The sequence below is a fragment of the Quercus suber genome, unplaced genomic scaffold (assembly GCF_002906115.3).
Source record: "Quercus suber isolate HL8 unplaced genomic scaffold, Cork oak 2.0 scaffold_477, whole genome shotgun sequence".
Classification (NCBI taxonomy): Eukaryota; Viridiplantae; Streptophyta; class Magnoliopsida; order Fagales; family Fagaceae; genus Quercus; species Quercus suber.
Genome location: NW_027069928.1, coordinates 102,255 through 121,394, shown reverse-complemented (window position 1 = coordinate 121,394; position 19,140 = coordinate 102,255). Strand labels below are relative to the sequence as shown.

At 32.2% G+C, this 19,140-nt stretch overlaps 3 protein-coding genes across 3 annotated transcripts in view; 1 reads left to right on the top strand and 2 right to left on the bottom strand.

Moving 5' to 3' along the window:
- Nucleotides 1-238: 238 nt before the first annotated feature.
- Nucleotides 239-1,943, bottom strand: LOC112002077 (senescence-specific cysteine protease SAG39-like). The gene is given in 4 exon segments (XM_065762867.1): nucleotides 239-576; nucleotides 578-837; nucleotides 1,510-1,736; nucleotides 1,738-1,943. Coding segments are annotated over 4 exon segments (1,029 nt in total). The 3' UTR covers nucleotides 239-240.
- Nucleotides 1,944-7,120: 5,177 nt separating this feature from the next.
- LOC111989643 (senescence-specific cysteine protease SAG39-like) overlaps nucleotides 7,121-19,140 on the bottom strand; it is a 90,332-nt gene continuing 78,312 nt past the window's right edge. The window contains exon 2 of the mRNA XM_065762864.1: nucleotides 7,121-7,944. Coding sequence (XP_065618936.1) covers nucleotides 7,335-7,944 — 610 coding nt within the window. The 3' untranslated portion in view covers nucleotides 7,121-7,334. The remainder of the gene's footprint in view (nucleotides 7,945-19,140) is intronic.
- LOC112002088 (protein trichome birefringence-like 42) lies at nucleotides 16,513-19,004 on the top strand. Its single transcript, XM_024034244.2, has 4 exons — nucleotides 16,513-17,108; nucleotides 17,211-17,391; nucleotides 17,565-17,743; nucleotides 18,378-19,004. The coding sequence occupies exons 1-4, from the start codon at nucleotides 16,693-16,695 to the stop codon at nucleotides 18,874-18,876; spliced, it is 1,275 nt and encodes a 424-aa protein (XP_023890012.1). The 5' UTR covers nucleotides 16,513-16,692; the 3' UTR covers nucleotides 18,877-19,004.

Below are 19,140 nucleotides of genomic sequence, written 5' to 3'. Positions count from 1 at the left end.
TTAGATTTTAGTGCACTAAAAATCCTAAAATCTTAAGGATGACAATATTTAAAATCCAAAAACAAACTGCATTAGGAAAATTGGAAAAATAATAAGAATCCACGTTCAACACTTTTTAAGTTTAATTGATGCAATATGTAATTTACACATACGATTTATAGATGTTTTTACACAACCATTTTTTTTTTTTCCAAAGAAGAGCAAAATACAAACTGAAAAGTTGAGATTTGCAGTCCACCATTAGGCAGTTGGATATGAAGAATCCATAGCAATGCCACAAAGACCTTCTTTAGCCTTTATATCCCTCTGCATCCTTATGTATCCTTCCTCACCCCAACTAGTACCCCATGAATTCTTAACAAGCCAGTATTTGGTACCATCACTTGTTGTACCATACCCAACTGCTGTAACACCATGGTCTAGCATGGTTCCACACTCTCCTGTGAAAACACCACTCGAGTAAAACTGGAAAGCAGATCCCGAAGCTTCAATGGAGACTGATACTGTTTGGTTTGCCACAGCTTTCAATAATACATTCTCGCTATTAGCAGGAACTTTTTCATAGCCCTTAATGAATCTTAGCCGCATGAGAGGCTTCCTCTTTAGTGTTACAAGTCCCATCAGCTCCCTGGTATGGATAGTTGGCTTCAGTGACGATACCTCCATTCTGTATTATGAATTCAAAGCCATTTTCCATAAGACCACCCTCACATCCTTGATCCTCACCTTTAATGTCACAATCCACAAGTTCTTGCTCAGATAAGGAAATCAATTTACCGGTTGTTAGTTGTGTAATTCCCTCCGTTCCAGCCACGGTTGAGAAGGCCCAGCAACTACCTGTTTAATTACAAAAGAAAATTCTTAAGTCACTTTTATATCGTTGTTGTGTAAATATGTTTTGAGGAGACTTAATATGCCCTCAAATAAAGTTTATTTAATTATCAGTTAGTATTTATTTTGCTTATTTTATGGATTATAAGTAAATGGTAAAGTTTCTGTTCAGTGTACTAGAGCACTGGACGAGATACGAGGCTGACACGTGATCAGTTTTGGACACATGTCATGTCTGTGTCATGATTAGTAGTCCAATGCATTAGACAAAAGTCAAACTCGTAAGTAAAAGGTTCTGTTACGAAAAGTCACGTTATGTAATTGTTAAATTTGTTAGATTGACAATGTATAACTCTTTTATGTAAGAAGTACAAAAAGAAAACCAATGTTGAATATTGAAGGGTCCTAGCCTAGCCTTTTGAAGAACCCACAATGATTTATCAAAGAATCTTCTAAAAGTTCAGGCCAAAGGTTAGAAGTATTCTCTCTGAAATCTCTATACATTAAAGCATGAGTTTTCTTTTCAAATAACTGAATTATGGTGGTTGGATGTATGTCTTTAATTTTTTTCTCTGCTTTCATCAATCTTTTACTACTTGTGTAATAAAGTGAAAATTCAAAATATAATAATCATTATAATTAATGTACTGATGATTAGATGTTTTTCTTATTTCTTACCACATCGGCCCTGGTCCTTGATGGGAGTAACAGCACCTTTCTTAACCCAGTCCATACTAGCCGGCACAGCAGTCACATTTTCATACCTAAATGATGCTTCTTTTGTTAACCTCAGTAGACGAGGGCTCCTATATCCATTACGGGAAGCCTTAAATTCTTCGTTAGTTTGATCAGCAAATTCGTTAATGCTTAGCTTGTATGGTCGATTCCCAGCAGCATTGAATGACTATGAACTTCACATTGTCGTTGAATATGTTGAAACGCCTCTCCTTCTCTGCAGCATCTTTATAGACTTTTCCATACTTCGCTATCCATTCCTCATGTGTCTGGGTTAAGGATGCGTCGTGAAGATTGCGCTACATCATTTGAGAAGCCAAAACTACCAATATGAGGAACAAAGCAAATATACATTGCGCTTGATGTGTTGAAGCCATTGTTTGTATAACTGATAATGGTTATGGCAGAGTAATTCTATGTATTGGACTAGAGAGAAGAATATAGGTTGGTGTGTACATAACCTTTAGTTGTGCCTTGGTTTATATAGAGAAAAAATACACTTCAAATAGAATTTGCTCTCTAAATTTACAAGCAATTAATTATTTTGTGATGGAGAGGCTCTGATTAGTAGAGTACCGGGCAAATTGCTTATGATTAAGATAGCCAGGTTAAGTTCCGTATAAGCTGCTTTGCCGTGTACGTGGTCCAGAATTTTTTAAGATGCTCACTTAGTGAATTCATTACATTTGAAAACAAAGGAACATTCAAAACTTATTTGCCTAAAATAATAACAATAACACATGAGCAGCTTGTAATTTGGAATTTTATGTGAGTTTTTAGGTGCTCATTGTCATAGAATGTTCACAAATTGACTAATAATCCTATAAGCATGCATATTAAGCCTGGGTAGTCCTTAAAAGACCAAATTTATATACCGTAAGTGGCATGGAGAGGCGTTTGTCTCATTGGTAGATAGGTTCTAAACAAATAAAGTTTTATGTCTTTGAGAGTACTTTTGTCTCATTGTATTTTTTTTTTTTTTTGTGTTTTTTGGAGGAGAGAGACATAAAAGTGGAGAAAAATGACATATTTAGCCCTCTTTTTAATAGAGATAGATTACAGAACTCTAATTGAGATAACTTCAGGTGGGTAAAATGATGAATTTCAACAACAGGTAGATAACTTAAATTTCGGCCATACCATAGGTGGATAAGTTGTAATTTGCCCTAAACATATTCATAAGTTTGGTTGTAAGTTGTAACATTAGGAAAAAAAAAAAAACTTAATATCTATTTTAGGATATATCTTACTCATATAATCATATTTCCTAAAACAAGACAAATCTTAAAAAATAATATTTTCTAAATTTAAGAAAGGGGTGAGTTATTTTTCAATGATTTTTTATTTTCATAATTGTTATGCGTATATGGAATGTTTGTTTATTTGAAAATATATTAATTTTATAAATTATTACACCTACTAAGGAATATCTATTACAATCCTTTTAAAGAGGAATAGTTATTCCTCATTTTAAATTATAGTTATTCATAAAAAATGGTTACTCCCTATAATAAAAATATAACCAAACTAGTGAATAGTTAGACCATAGGAATAATTATTAAGTTACAGTGCTCATTACAGTCTACCAAACATGCCTTTAAAATTTATTGTGACAATATTGTAGACAAAACATTTCTCTTCTTTTTATTTTAATAATGTGACATGTAAGTACTACATTAGACACGTAAGCAATTTTTTATTGTTTTGGGTTAATGAGATGCCATGGATAAAAAAAAACCAATGTAAAAAACCTATGTATTAAATTGACATAATTGAATAGTTAAGCTCAAAATAAAACCATCCCATATTTATAGGGACCAAAAATTAACTTCTTCTTTTCTTTTTTTTTCTTTTTTTCTTTTTTCTTTTTTAAAGAAGAACAAGTCTTTTATGAATATATTTTTTCTTGGGTGGTTTTATATTTGGAAAAAAAATTATTGATTGAAAAAATTAAACAAAAATATTTGGGCAAAACAACAAATTAAAGCCAAAGAACAATGATTAATGCTAGGGACAAAACTTGTTAAAAACCTTTTTCACAACTTATTAAGATTAGGCTTGTACAATAACCCACTCAATTTGCCTGACTCACTTTGCTCCGCACTGCCCTACATGGATTTGATATTTATTTTCAAGCAGGTTGGGCGAGTTTAATTATTAAAGTGGCAATTTGAGTTGGGTGGTGGATTGAGTTTTCTTGTTAGTCTATATCTCATATTAACTTTAAGTGTTTATTTATTAATTAATTCCATGATTTACACTAGGGGTGTCAATTCGGGTTAACGTGTTGGGTTCGTGTCGTGTCGAGATAGGGGTATTCGACTAAATGGCTCAACCCTAACCCAACCCATTTAATAATCGTGTCATGATCCTTCAACCCTAACCCGACCTATTAATAAGGCGGGTTGACCTGACCCAACCCATTTGACATGCTTAATAAACGAGTCGTGTTGGGTTAAATTATTTTTACATCCCAAAAAGCAGTGCATACACTTCAAGTCTTCAATCCACATTCAAAATAATATAATTCAACAAAAATATAACATTCATCTAGTAATAAGTTCTTTACATTCCAAAAGAAGTGCATACACTTCAATTCAAATTCAAAACAACAAAGTTTCACAAAATAAAATAACATAGTTCAACAAAAATATAATATTCTTGGAACTCGCCAAATGCTAAGTATCAATATTGAAAGAATTTGAACAAACAGTAGACTAATCCTGACTATGATCACGATTATCATCCATAGATTTTTTGTTGATGTCCAAATTCATAACATCTTCCACAAGCTCATCCAATTTCATTTGTGTAAGTTCTATGCCACCAAAAAAAAAAAAAAAAAAGGAAGAAGAAGAAGAAGAAGAAAAGTATTAGTGGTTCTAAGGTCTGTAAAGTTTCAATTTCTAATTATATCCCTTGTAAATTTTTGTAATTACTTACTTTTCTTTTTAAATTTAAAATATATGTTGGATATAAAAGGTATGTGACAAATCTAAAATAAAATAAATATTTATTTGTTATATGAGTTAAAAGGGTTGTGTTAAGTGGGTCATTTCAGGTTGACACAAATAAATTGACGTGTCAAACGTGTCTATTGCGGGTTACGCGGGTTGACCCGTTTATGACATGTTTCTTATCGTGTCGCTTTCAGGTCGACCTGTTTATGACCCAAACCCATTAAGGCCCAACCCTAACCAGAAAAAACCCATGTCGGGTTCTTGTCGTGTTCGCGGGTTGGGTCGAACATTGACACCCCTAATTTTAGATAAACTCATCACATGTGCTTTGCGCATGCAATTAAGCTCTTTTTTATTTCTTATTTTGGATTTAGTGAAATAATGTTTAAAAGTGAGATAGAGATAATGTTTTAATTTTTAGGATATTTTTCTAAGTGAGATTTGATAAAAATTTGAAAACCTAAAACTTAAGAACTTTAAAAAAAAATAGTAAATTACTCTTTTAACCGGTTTGTATTTTTTTAATTTAAAAATATTTAACTAAAAGATAAGTTTTTTTTAGAGAGTTTAAGAATTTGTATGATGGTATTTTAGTATGCAAAATGTTGAAACCTAAACAGGAAATCCTATTATTAATAGTGTGTGTGTGTGTATATAGCTAACCACAAAATTTTACGATTAAGGTTTTGTTGTAGTTGTTGTCGTTAAGACTTAATGTGACAAACTAGAATTAGCACAACATTTCTTTCAAAAGTTCACCATTAAAGCTACATTTAATCACAATCTACCAACTAAGCAATTAAGAAAAAAGTGAAATTTACCGTTTCTCATGTCTTTCTTCTTTTTTTTTTTTTTTGATAAGTTCTCATATCTTATTTTCTTACCCCAATGGTTGTTAGAGTCTGTGGACGACTAAATTTCTCGGTTCGAAATAAAGTCAAACAAGTAAAATAGTGTCACAAATGTAAATTTGTATTGATGAATGTGTGGTACAATTCTCTGTTGATTTACAAAAGAGTTATCCTCTGATTCGATCTCCTTGAAAGATTTGTTAATTGGATTTGTGGTAATGTGATTTTCACTTGAACACAAAGTATCCTTCAATTTGGTTGAAGGATGGATCGAAGATTGTTGAAAACGGAACTACAATGAATCTCTGGCTATGAGCTTGTTAGAAATCCTTTGTTCTTCATGTTCTTCGTGTTCTTCGTGTGTTCTTCGTGTTCTTGGATTGTGGTGGAAGTTCTTCGGTGCTTNAGATCCCCCAAATGCCTTAGGAAGGCTTCTATTTATAGGAGTTTAGGGGTAGGTAAGTGACACATGGCGGAGCTTGATTGGTGACACATGGCAGAGTTTGATTGGTGACACGTGGTAGAGTTTGATTGGTCCGCTTATGTCATCGCTTACACGTGCGAGGCTGATTGTGTCATCGCTTACACGTGCGAGACTGCTTATGTCATTGCTTACACGTGCGATGATGTGTGATTGGTCTTTGCATGACACTTGGCAAATTTCTGTTGGTTTCTGAATAATGATAGCAAAACCTCGCAGCAATATGTGGCGCTTTGTAATTGGCTGTATTTTGTGGACTTGGTAGTGTGACGTGTCAGCTTGTGATAGGTTGGGAATTTTCCCTGTCTACAGAGTCATACAAGCAGAGTTGGCTCAACATATTTAAGGGCCTAAGGAGACAATTTAAAGTAAATCCTTTTATAAAATTTTATTAGTTTCTTCCAATATCCTAACAATAATACTCATAATTAAACACTTCTTTGCAAAAACCATCAATTTGTGTTTTTTTTTTTTTTTTTTTTACAACTTTAGTCTCGAATGAATTGATATTTTTTTTTTTTTTTGTATTAATATCACTATGATCATACCAAAATCATGAAAAAATTAACTATAATATTGGCAAATTAAATGTATTTCATTCAAAAAATGGCCACATTGTTATGAATATTTTTCATATACGTAGAGTATTTTAAATATAATTTTTTTTAATTTGTAAATTATAAATTATAAATTGTGTCATTTCTATTAAATACCTCAATTTAATTTCAAAAATATTCATTCCAAACCTCACTCAAAATTCACAGTTTGCAAAAATAAGACTAGTCTAAGGTAGACTCAACACATTTTGGGGCTAGATGCAAAAGTAAAATGTATTGTTACTTAATATTTTATATGCAATACATGAATTTAAAAAATATATATATATCCAACTTTTTTTTATATAATTTAATATATTAATTGGACTATTTTCATATATTTATATAATTTAGTAATGAATTTGTCTCAACATAACGGGTATTATTGTCTCCCTTTTTTATGCTACGTTAATCCTAATAATGGGTTTCTACCCAATGTAACTGACTTTACGTTGTTTTAGATTCAAATATGGATTCTTGTATGTGTGTATATATATACATAAAAAAAAAAAAAAATTAAAAAATTAAAAAAAAAAATCTAGCTACCATACATATAACTTTTTTTTTTTTGGAATTAATTAAAAATACTATATAAATATCGGAACCCATGTTCCCCTGTGCCTTAAGTACCATCCAGCTCAACTCACTTGGTGGTTGTATACACATAACTTGGCAATCCCTTATAATGGAACACGTTATTATGTATAAAGCCCCTCCAAATTTAATTTATTGCTACAAAATTACAAATTCATGATTTTTATACATATAATTTAGGAGACATTTCTTCACAACACTCCCCTTATTGATCAAGAAAGCAGGGAGACGGTGACATATTGAAGAAATTAAATCCATATATAACTCACAATTATATAAATAACATTTAGACAATAGGGTAAGCGGCATCTTTGGCAATGAGACAAAGACCTTCCTTATCATCTGTACCTCGCAAGAATCTCATGTATCCATCCTCACCCCAATCAGTACCCCACGAATTCTTAATAAGCCAATAATCTAAACCATCATCACTGGTACCATAACCAACTATTGCAACATAATGAACATCATCGCCCAGATCACCACAAGCTCCTGCATAAACACCACTAGAATAGAATCGGAAATCGCCTCCAGTTCGAATGGTAACAGCGACAGGTTGGTTTGCTACAGCTTTCATCAGTGATGTCTCACTAGGCGCAGGGTACTCATAGCCCTTAATCTTAACTGCATAATTTGACGCATCTTGGTTTTGACAAGTTTCATTGATTCCCACATAAGGGTAGTTTTCCTGTGTGGTTAGGCCCCTTGTTGAAGTGTAATTGTAGGCATCTTCTGGCAGTCGATAAGCACATCCAAAGTATTCAATACGAAACTTTCCATCTCCGTCTACATAAACTGCACAATCCATGAGTTCCTGTACTGACAGGGGGATCAGATTGCCTGTAGATATCTGGTGGATCCCCTCTATAGTTGCCGCGGCTGCGAAAGCCCAGGAACTTACTGGTGTTTTTCAAATACAAAAGCAACCAAAGTTAAAGACAAGATTATGAGAGTTACAATAAGAGAGTAAATGTACATTGTTCTCCAATGCAACAATAACACAACAAATTTCACAATTTTGTTTTTTAATTTTTTTTTAAAATTTTTTGAATGTGGTAAAAAGTATAATTTTAGATAGAATAGAATAGAGAAAAAGTATATAAGTGGCCAACCCTAACTAATTTGTTTAAGAATTCATAGCCAACTCAAAAATTTTGGAACTAAGGCTTTGTTGCTATTGTTAATGTGGCAAAATGTGATTTGTTTAAAATCATTTTCATATAGAATCACCATTCCTTAACGTTGCTTTTTGAAAGTGCAAGCCCTAGTTAATTAGTTACTAATTTAGACCCCCAAATTTTGATTATGGCTTAATCAATTTTAAGCTAATCACAATTAATGAGGAATTTACGTGATTAACAAATTAGCTAAGCACGATGTGTTATCATAGAGAAAATCCAAGATTACACATGATGTATTATTAAAAAGAAAATTGAAGAACTTGACATAAAAACCTTTGTAGCCCTCCAAGCTAAAAATGATTAACTAGTTGAATGAGTTAAAATACAAGAATATATACACAAAGACCCTTCAATCCTAAGCTACCTAATGGGCCAATGTATTTAAGCCCTCTAAGCTCCAGCTACTGTTGGACTTATCAGAATCTTGTCTTCAACTAGCTTCCAAATCCTGCAAACAAGCTAGATTGCACCTTCAAGCCTTACCGGCTGAAATTGGGCAAACTCCAATGGTCCCAAGGGTCCAAACAATACTCACAACACTAAGGTGAAGAATAATGTGAAGGATCAAATCTACTCTCATAGGATATGGTTATGGTGAAAGGGAGAAGGTAAAAGGAATAAGAATGATTTAGCTCTAGGGTTTAAATATCTCTCTAAGTTTATACGAGTTTCCTCACTACTAAAAATTGTGGGAATATGATGTATATGTAGTGGGTATGGGAAAGGTACATTAGGTTATCCAACTAACTAATTTCATTTTAATACCAAGCCACTCACAGGACAACCTGTCTCGCAAGTTGTCTTGTGAGTTGCTCTCAATAGAATTTTGAATCCCCCTTGAGCAGGCCATATGCATAACTTGTGGGTTGCTTGATCTAGCGAGTCATCTCGCAAGTTGGCAGATCTAGATGCTCTTCATGATCTCTAAGCCCTACCCACTTACAATAAAACCCACAAAATACATAGAAATTAAGCATAAAGAATTAAAGATACAAGGAAATTGGTACCAAATAAAAATAACACAAAAAACACTTTTATTGTATTTTAATCACAACATGCCAACTTAGAAAATTAAACAAAACAAAAAAAGAAAAAGAAAGAAAAGAAAGTGAAATTTAATTTGTCATATCTTATTGTCTTACCACATTGGTTGCCGGTGTCATACAAGACAGGCGTGACAGCTCCATTCTTTCTCCAATCCACACTAGCAGGGAGTGTAGTCATATTTTCATACCTAAGAGAGGGTACTCTGGTTTTCTTTAAATCAAAATCTACAACACGCATACCAGTTAATAGTGAATACCTATTTTGCCGAAAGTCCCAGGGGAGTTGGTCAGCAAATTTATTAACGGCTAATTTGTATGGTCGGTTTGCACCATTGATATAATCAACCATATAAGCGTAGTCTCGGAATATCTTAAATGTGGATTCTTTTTCTCCAGTATCTTTATAAACTTTCCCATATTTTGATATCCATTGTTCAAATCTCTCAGACATATATGGATCGTCAATATTGGTGGACATAACCACTTGGAAAACCCATATCAGTACGAGGAAAAGAGATGATATGAATTGCTTTTGGTGCATTAAGGCCATTGTCTTCAACCACTCAATATGTTCTCCAAGTGAAAATGTAATGTTTTACAATGGAGATGGCTATGATTATTGAGTGCCCAGCATATCTATATATATAGAGAGAGAGAGGGAGTAATGGAAAACGTATTCAAGACTTGCTTCCAGTTATTAATTTAAGTTCTATTAGTGACAGTTTTTCCTTGAGTTCATTTACTTTGCAAACATATATATCTTAATTTCGTTTTTCTTCCATTTTAATTCCGTTATTACATATTAAAGAATTAACTCAAATTAATGAGCCTTTTGATTGATTCGGACCCCATCATCTCAGCCTGGTAAAGGGATGAGTCCCAAGTGGTTAAAACCTGTTGATAGTGGGTTTCAAATTGATTTTATTTCATTTCAAGTTTGTCTATCATATCATAAGTTTAGTTAACATTCATTTCAAATTTCAAATTTAAAAATAGATTTGGTAGGACTATCAAAGAGATAACACCAAAATTTTAAAAACTTGATTTTATAGGCAATGTATATTTAAAATAATCAAAGTTAAAACTAATTTTAAAGGAAATATATATAGTTTCATTTTGAACTAGTCTTTTGGATAAAAAATTATCAAAATTCAAAACGAAAACAATTAGCTAGAACCCACATCCCTAAATATGCTGAGTTCTTTTATTCAAAAGAAATATTATATTTTTCATTTGAAATGGCCATTATTTATGTATTTTCTATTAGGTCAATGGATTTTTAGAATTATATATATTTCCGTTTTAGCCATTAGTATTGATTTCCCATTTTTAGTTATTTTAAAAATTAGTGGCATGGGCTAAAAACGAAAGAAAAAAAAAAATGTGGTATATATGATTCTAATTATATCTATAATGGTTTAATTCCCTTAAATCTTCTTATCTGTTAGGCCTCAAACAAGCTTTTTTTTTTTTCTTTTTTTTTTTTTGAGAATATCAAACAAGCTTTTAAATTGTCTAATGGCTGAGCTCAGCTAATTAACATGCATATTACCTTAAATCTTCTTATCTGTTAGGCCTCAAACAAGCTTTTTTTTTTTTTTTTTTTTTGAGAATATCAAACAAGCTTTTAAATTGTCTAATGGCTGAGCTCAGCTAATTAACATGCATATTAGTACGTAACTGAACACTATGAGGAAATTTGTGATACATTAATCATTTACTCTCTAAACCCCGGATTTTCATTCCGCCTTTTTGTAAGGAGTGTTTTCTCCTTTATAAGCAGCTACTGCCCCTCTTACATTGATTTGAATTTCGGCTTAAACTTGCTCTATTTTAGATTGAAGATAAAAATTGAATTTAAATTAAGCTTGGTGGCTAGATAATTTAAATTTGAAGATAAATTTGTAATTTACAAGTTTGTAATTGTAAGAGTAGTACAATAATAGAGTTTGTAATCGACAATAACTTTAAAAATTGTTTAAAAGATTTTATTTTTATTTTTATATCCATAGTTTTTAAAATTTTTGATAAATTTATTTAATGGTAATTTTGGAAACCTTTAACTTACTATTTTTAAAGAAATAAGACATTTAATGATTTCTTTTTTCTTTTTTTGAGAAGGATTTAATGATATTTTCTTAAATAGTTAAATTTTCTAGGCAGGGCAAACAGTTTGGAACAAGGGAGAAATGAATTATAAGCACTTAGATAGGTCTTTTTTTAAATAAAATAATATTAATAAAAGAAAAGCAATCAGAGGCATTTAGATGAGCCTACTAAAATGCTTGGGGCCTTGGGCAAAGGAAATGAATGTGACCTAGGCTAGGCCTATGTCATTCGTATATAGGTTAGGGCCTAAATTGTGGTCCCGCTTTGACCTGCTTAGCAATTCGGTTTCTTGGGTTTCTTGGGTTCTAGTTACAAATCTTTCTCAAATCTGTCTTTTTATAAAAAATTATTAAATACTTCCAAATTATGGTAACTTAGTGTTCTTTTATCTCACATTTATGATAAATTCAATTCTGAATTTAATTAGTAAGATTCATCATGAATATAAAAGCGAAGACTATTACTCTTTTTCTATTAATTAATAAGTCTAATAATAGTTTACAGTTTTGAAAAACAATCATTTATGGCCAAAACCTGCTACGAAGGACCTATATGGATTGCAGGAGATGGTACTAACATCTTCTTTTGGTCTGATAATTGGCTTCCATGTGATCCCTTAGGTCTCTAATCTAGGGGTCAGGGAATTTGATGAAAGTTTGAAACTATATGACTTAGGCCCTTCACTTGTTGTCCTTTGTGTTACCATTCGAGTTGGAACAAATGTTGCTTGCTTACCCAGTTACCCTCTACCCCAAGTCACCCCCAATTGCCTGACTACCAAAATTGGGGTCATAACTCAGGCATATTTTGTTCAGCCCAGTTTGCCTACAAACATAACCAAATTTTCCAATTCCCTTAAGCATCATGGGCCTGGTTGTGGAAAATACAAGTGCCACTTAAATTGTTATTTTTCCTATGGATCGAAATGTATACATAATAGTTTACCCACACAAAATGTTTTATTCCCTCACCTAATCTATAACCAAATTCCTTTGTCTTATTATGAATTCGAATAGAAAATGAATAATATATAGGATTCTCGTTGCACCTAGGATAGACTAGTAGCTTAATCTCCGAATCATGTGATATTTAATAAAGGTATGATTTAAGCCTAGCATAGGGTAGATGCTTTATAGTTTATAGGAAGCTAATAGTAGAAACGGCCTTCTTGTTAGCTACTCTTTGACAAATAGCTAGGGGAGCAAGGAAACAGGAAAGGTTCAACTGTTCCAACTTCCAACTTTTTGGCTACTTCTTATTTTTAGAACTATACTAGAATCCCTTTGTTGTGAACTGCTTGCTAAAATCTTTACTTTTTGTGTTGTAATTAAACAGTTTGTTTAAATATTACTCCCTTTCTATGCAACAAAAATCAAAAATCAAATATCAGAAGGAAAAATGAAGACATTTGGTTTGAACATGTTGTTATGCAAGTGGTAATATTATGCATGTAACAGGACAATGCATTCTCGGTTGTGGCAGCAAAAACAGGTACTTAAAATATATGCCTAAATTGTAAGCAATGTTTTACACACACGATAATTTTTCAATATATTCTACATTATGAGAAGGATTTGCCATCCTAATACGTCAAAACCATGACTTAAACATCAAAATATATAAATATATATATATATATATTCCACACTTCGGCTCTACACTTTTGATACTTGAAGTTGAAGGTGACTCGTGTGGTGCATAAGGCAACTGTAGATAATGCGGAGAACGGGACCAATTTTGAGAATCTTGTGAGTGGAATATAATTATGAGGTTGTTTTGGGACCTCTCTCTTTCAAATTTCAATCATGCGCAAACCAATTAGCTGTACATGCTATGGCAAAGTTTGCCCAATACATATGGAGATGTAAGATGTTGAAAGAATTTCTTATTGGATTCTCCATTTGGGCACATTAATTCGGACAGTCTTCAGTGTAATTTTAAACGATTTTGTTTATAAATATTGACAAAACCTTTCTGGTGGTTTGTTTCTTGAATTTAGGTTCTTCTTATCTTGCATTATTTCTCATATATCTGTTTTGTTTATAAGGAAAAAGCATAGTTATATATTTTTGTTGTATTTCTGTGTAACTACGTTTTATATTCTATTAGTAATGCGTTTGGCACAAGTGGTTACTTAAAAGGTTCATTTTGTTTAATACTTAATTGTAATTGAAGTTGTGATTAGTGTTAGCATTATTACTCAACATATCCCTACTATTAGGAATTTAGGATGACACAATCTTGAAATAGTTAGCATGGTGTACAACAAGCAATTCTAGAAAGGTTAAGATTACACTTTCTTAGAAAATTAAACAATTTTACGTACTCTCTTCTTTTATACGATTATTAAGTCTTCCCGTGAACTTAATTAATAAAACCCACTACTAAAAGAGAAAATACCAAAATGCCAAAATGGAGTATGCCATTAATGTACTTTGGAAGTTTCATATATTTATGACACTTCTTTTCAACTTTAGTGGTTATATATTTATATGGATACAATTTTTATGGATTCAAATTTTTGCAAAATTTGGCAGCAATTTTTAAATAACTTGTGAAATTCTCAGCCTTTCCATTTGATTTTTTGACAACAAGCTCAATTTTTTGTATTTTTAAACATTTAATGTGGATGGTTAAATTTATCACTTCTTATCCGTTTAAGCTTTAAAACAATTTATAATTTAATTTGTTATGGTATTATCTCAAGCATTTTTTTTTATAATTACCTAATGTTTGTGAAATAGGAGACTACATACATCCCAAAAATTAACAAGGTGTAACAACTGCCTTGGACATCATTAATTTCATCATTCTTCAGGAATTAATTATTGCCTACTCGATAATTATCAGAATTTTTTTTTCCAATCCCTGAGTTGAGTATATTCCCAGTTTTGAATTTGTCACTTGACTCACTTGGCCATTGGTACAAAGAAGCCAACATTTCATGTAGCTTCGTTACCTAGGTTGACAATATTTCTTGAATTTGTCATTTGGCCGTTGCCACCAAGAAGCCAACATTTCCTTGCTTCGTAAAGGCTGATTTTTTTTTTTTTAATAAAATAAAAATAAGATGAAACAAATAGAACAAAGAGGAAAAAGACACAGATGTTACAGTGTTTTTGCCTTTTCATTTGAATTTTTAAAGTCTTTCTTCAATCAACTAGGTGCTTGTTCCTGGACTCCAAATAGTCATAATTTGCAGTTACAATCAGTTTGTATTACCAAATTTCCAGTACCTAGCTTGTTACTGAGCAGAAAGAAATGTGGTAAGTAATTTGCATGACATGACAGTCCTCTCTTTCATTGTCTGTCATACATCGTTGCCATTTTCAAAACAGAACCCCAAAAACATTTTTGTTCATACGCCGTTCATCCCTATTCATAACAAGAAATCAAAGTGATGTTACGCTGAAAACTGAAAAGAAAAGACTCGGAGTTTATTGGACACTTTCAATAGGAAGTCGAAGGTGAAAGGTACGTGTAACTATAGCAATGAATATTATGAATTGTATGCGTCATTATAATTATTACAGCCATTTGATACTTGATAGTGATAAATATGGTATTTTCTAGTATCTTTAATGCAACATATGTTATGCCTTTAAAGTTTGTCCATGATGTGCAAAAGAAAGAAAGAAAAAAAAAAATAATAAAGAATTTGACTTCTCCAAAAGATTAAACTGTCACTTCCTCTAATATTAGCCAATGTCATATTTATTTGTTGCGTATATATACAATATTTCGAGTTTACAACTACCATTCATGTAAGAAAATGCAGCACATTATTATTGTACTCCCAAAATATTGTATATCTATGCACCAATAAATGTAAAGTAAACCAGAAATCATTACCAATACCACCAAAAAATAAATAAATAAAGAAAAAAAGAAAGAGGAAACAAATAAATTGAATTTCAAAGAGTGGAACTGTGGAACCACCAAATGCAGGTCATGAGGTTATTTCTATTTGTCTCCAATTAATTCAAATTGAGAAACCATATAACCTTTAAACCAGGCAATAACTGGTTGATTCAACACAAACCACCCCCCCCACCCCCAAAAAAAAAAAAAAAAAAAAAAAAATGCTATAACTGGTTGAACGAATTTTTTGTTGGTTGATTAATTTTCTACTGCAATTGCTCAGTGAAACAACCTCATGAAAATCGATGGTATTAATGCTAACCAAATTTTGTTAAGAATGGATATGAAATCAAATTATAGATCCCATTATTAAATTTACCCTTTTTTTTTTTTTGAGAGAGTTTCAATCCCATTGTTAAATTTACCTAATTTCATTGCAGTTGGAAAATTGGACCCATGGCCTGCTTACAGTTTTCCACACATAGCAATATGAGGATAATGAAGTCAGATATAATAAGCCTCTATGATTTTTTTTACCCAGTAAAAGAATGCAATAAAAGGAGTAGTTATCATGCTTTTGAGACACACAACTAGTACTTTAATACGCTACTGAAAGTTAAACAAATTATCAGGTCCTGAAAGAGGGTCAACTTTAAATAGACCCCTCGAGCCAAGAATCTCAACTACCACCCATAAGGGTGGAAAAATTCCCGTAGTCTTTAATTCTTATTTTTGAGGTGTTTAATTAAATTGCATTGTATATGTCAATCTATTTATGAGGCACATGTCCATTGTCTAACTTGAAGAAATGTACATTTTAGTCAAAAAAAAAAAGTCTGAAAACAATTTTTAAAAGTAATGATAATTTTTTCTTTTTCATAAAAAAAGTAATGATAAATTGATAATTAATAATCCTCCTCTAATTTAAAGTTGGAAAATGAAACCATGTATGGTGTCAAAGTTGTTTTGTTATATCTACCACCACCTACCTAATGTGGAATTAAGTGAGATTGCTTTACCTAAAGCATCTTATACATACTTCTGCTTCAAATTAGTACTACTAGTTAGTAGTTATCACTTGCCACTTAAATAGTCAAAGGCTTAAAGTTCAAGTTAATTGCATTGAGAGGGCCTGGCTATATTATTCACATTTTACACACAATTTTGTTACCATATCTGTCCCTAACTAAGCACTAAAATCACATCAGTATCCTGAACCAAACTCATAACAAGTTTTACAATAATTTTATAGCAATAGCAATCATTTGATAAAGATTGGAAACCACCCTTGTCGTGGTTGGATGAATATAATCTTTAGCGTATGGTAATGGAAGTCATCCAAGGAAAATTTAAGTTTCGTATAGCTAACACTTGGTCATTTTGAAACTTGGAACCAGACAAACCATAAACCTGCCTTGAACTATAGAGAAATAGTATCAGTGCAGCCATGGAGATCAGTTCCACTATCAATGACAAATGGATGCTCTGCACATTGGTAAGCTTATTAAGCTGCATCATTCTGCTATTCTGTCTAAATCAGGGCGATGAAATCGAAAAACTATCGGGTGTTCAAAACATAGCCTCGTCAACAACATCATCAAATGACTCGGCTCAGCAGCCAGCAGCAAGCATGATTTTTTCACAACCATCAAACATCAGTGAACATGAAAAAGAGACAAAAGAGGAAGAACATAGCTGCAATATCTTTGATGGGAAATGGACTTATGCTCCGAAAGACAGTCCTTTGTATAAGGGATCACAGTGTCCATTTCTTAGTGATCAAGTTAGTTGCCAAAGGAATGGAAGGCCAGATTTTGAATATGAAAATTGGAGTTGGGAAGCAAAGGGGTGTGAAATTCCCAAGTAAGTCAAAAGCTTTCCAACTTAAACTCTGTTTTTACCTCAAATATGCAAGTTCATTCATATTTGACAAGGTTTTTTTTTTTTTTTTTTTTTTTTTTAAAGGTTTAATGGTACAGACATGTTAGAGAGGCTTAGAGGGAAGAGAGTGATTATAGTTGGAGACTCACTCAACAGAAACATGTGGGAATCTCTGGCTTGCCTTCTTTACTCTTCCATTCCTAATCCTTCTTCAGAAGCCCATGTTCGAGAGACAAATGGTTTTTACAAGGTTATTAGAGCAAAGGTAAGAGGACTGTTTTATCATATCTGTCTCTTCTGAGTATTTCAATAGCACCAGCGTTTATCATTTTTTTTTTTTTTAAGAGAAACCAGTGTTTATCATTGATTGCTCTTAGTGTGGTTCATAAGCCTCTTTATGATAGCTGAATTCTTAACAAGATGAAAAATGTGCAACAGGTCTATAATTGTTCCGTGGAGTTCTATTGGAGCCCCTTTCTAGTAGACTTGGTAGAAAACCAAAAACGTGGTACAAAAACTCTAAAGCTAGAAAAAATATCGTCCTCAGCAAGTAAATGGCGTGGTGCTGATATAATGGTATTCAATACTGGTCACTGGTGGAAGGGGAAACTCAAAGAGTAAGCTTTATAATCTTGTGAGAATTATTATGACATTGTTGTTGAATCCAATTTCTAATTCTGTTTGCTTATTTATTCATGTTTAAACGTTCACAAATAGCTACTTAATAATAATAATAATAAATATATTATTGTCATAATTATTTATTATTACCATTACTATTATTGGTAATATTTTAATAATGTTAGTTTTTTTTTAGCATCAATTATTTGTTATTCTACAAATTTTGAACCAAGTATGTTATCTGTCTTACTTTAATAATGTTATATATTTTTAATAATATCAATATCACTATTTTAATAATGTTTTTGTCTTATTGAATATAATGTTATCTATTCTGACATGATGGTCTGAAAGGGTTTCAAAGAGTAAAGTTGGGTTTTTAATAAAACAAGTGGACAATTTGATAATTAAACTAACAATTCCTGAAATTAAGTGACTTTTTTGCAAAAGCTGGCCGAAGGTTCTTTCGCTTTTTGAGGGCCTTGCACTTTTTGAAAAATCAACTTTCTTACTAAAACAGCTTTTTAATACTCACCAAACACCATTTTGAACTTTGAAGTAAAAAGTGTTTTTTGTCATCTGAAAGTGCAAACAAGCGGGCACTATATCTAATTTGAGAGACATTTGCAGGTTGAATTATTTTTTGTATAGAGGAAAAGTAGTGAGAAAGATGGACAGTGAATTAGCATTGGAGACAGCCATGAAAACTTGGGCTCATTGGATTGATAAGAATGTGGACATGAACAATACCATGGTATTTTTCCGAAGCATATCACCCGAACACAAAGAGGATCAGTGGTGTTACAATGAAACCAAACCCATCATGGACGAGTCCTATGTTGCAACATTTCCCAAGTCATTGGTAGAGATTGTTGAGAGAACAATTGGCAGAATGAGCAAACCAGCGAGGTACTTGAACATCACAAATCTATCTCAATATCGAAGAGATGCACATCCATCAATCTACACATCGAGGCAAGGGAAGCTGTTGACAGTAACACAACGAAGTGATCCGTTGACTTATGCCGATTGCAGCCACTGGTGTTTGCCTGGATTGCCGGATACATGGAACAGACTAGTGTATGCATCTATGGTCTTAGACAAGTCCAGAGATATTCCTATTTCTTAACATCTAATTGTTTGATCTTGAATTGTTTGCTTGAAAAAATTATTTTCAAATGTAGAAAATAGAAATTCTTAAAAGAGAATTGAATTGTTTGCAATTCACACCAATTGAATTAGTTTTCAGCCGTGCTACATTTTTTTTTTTTTTATAATTTAATTTTACCACTCGTTTAGTGCCAATCTGGGTAATATGTGAACTTGTTTCTGATATCGAATTTTGATAACCTAATGGCCCATCCACCGAAAATGTTGATAATGGCAATCATTA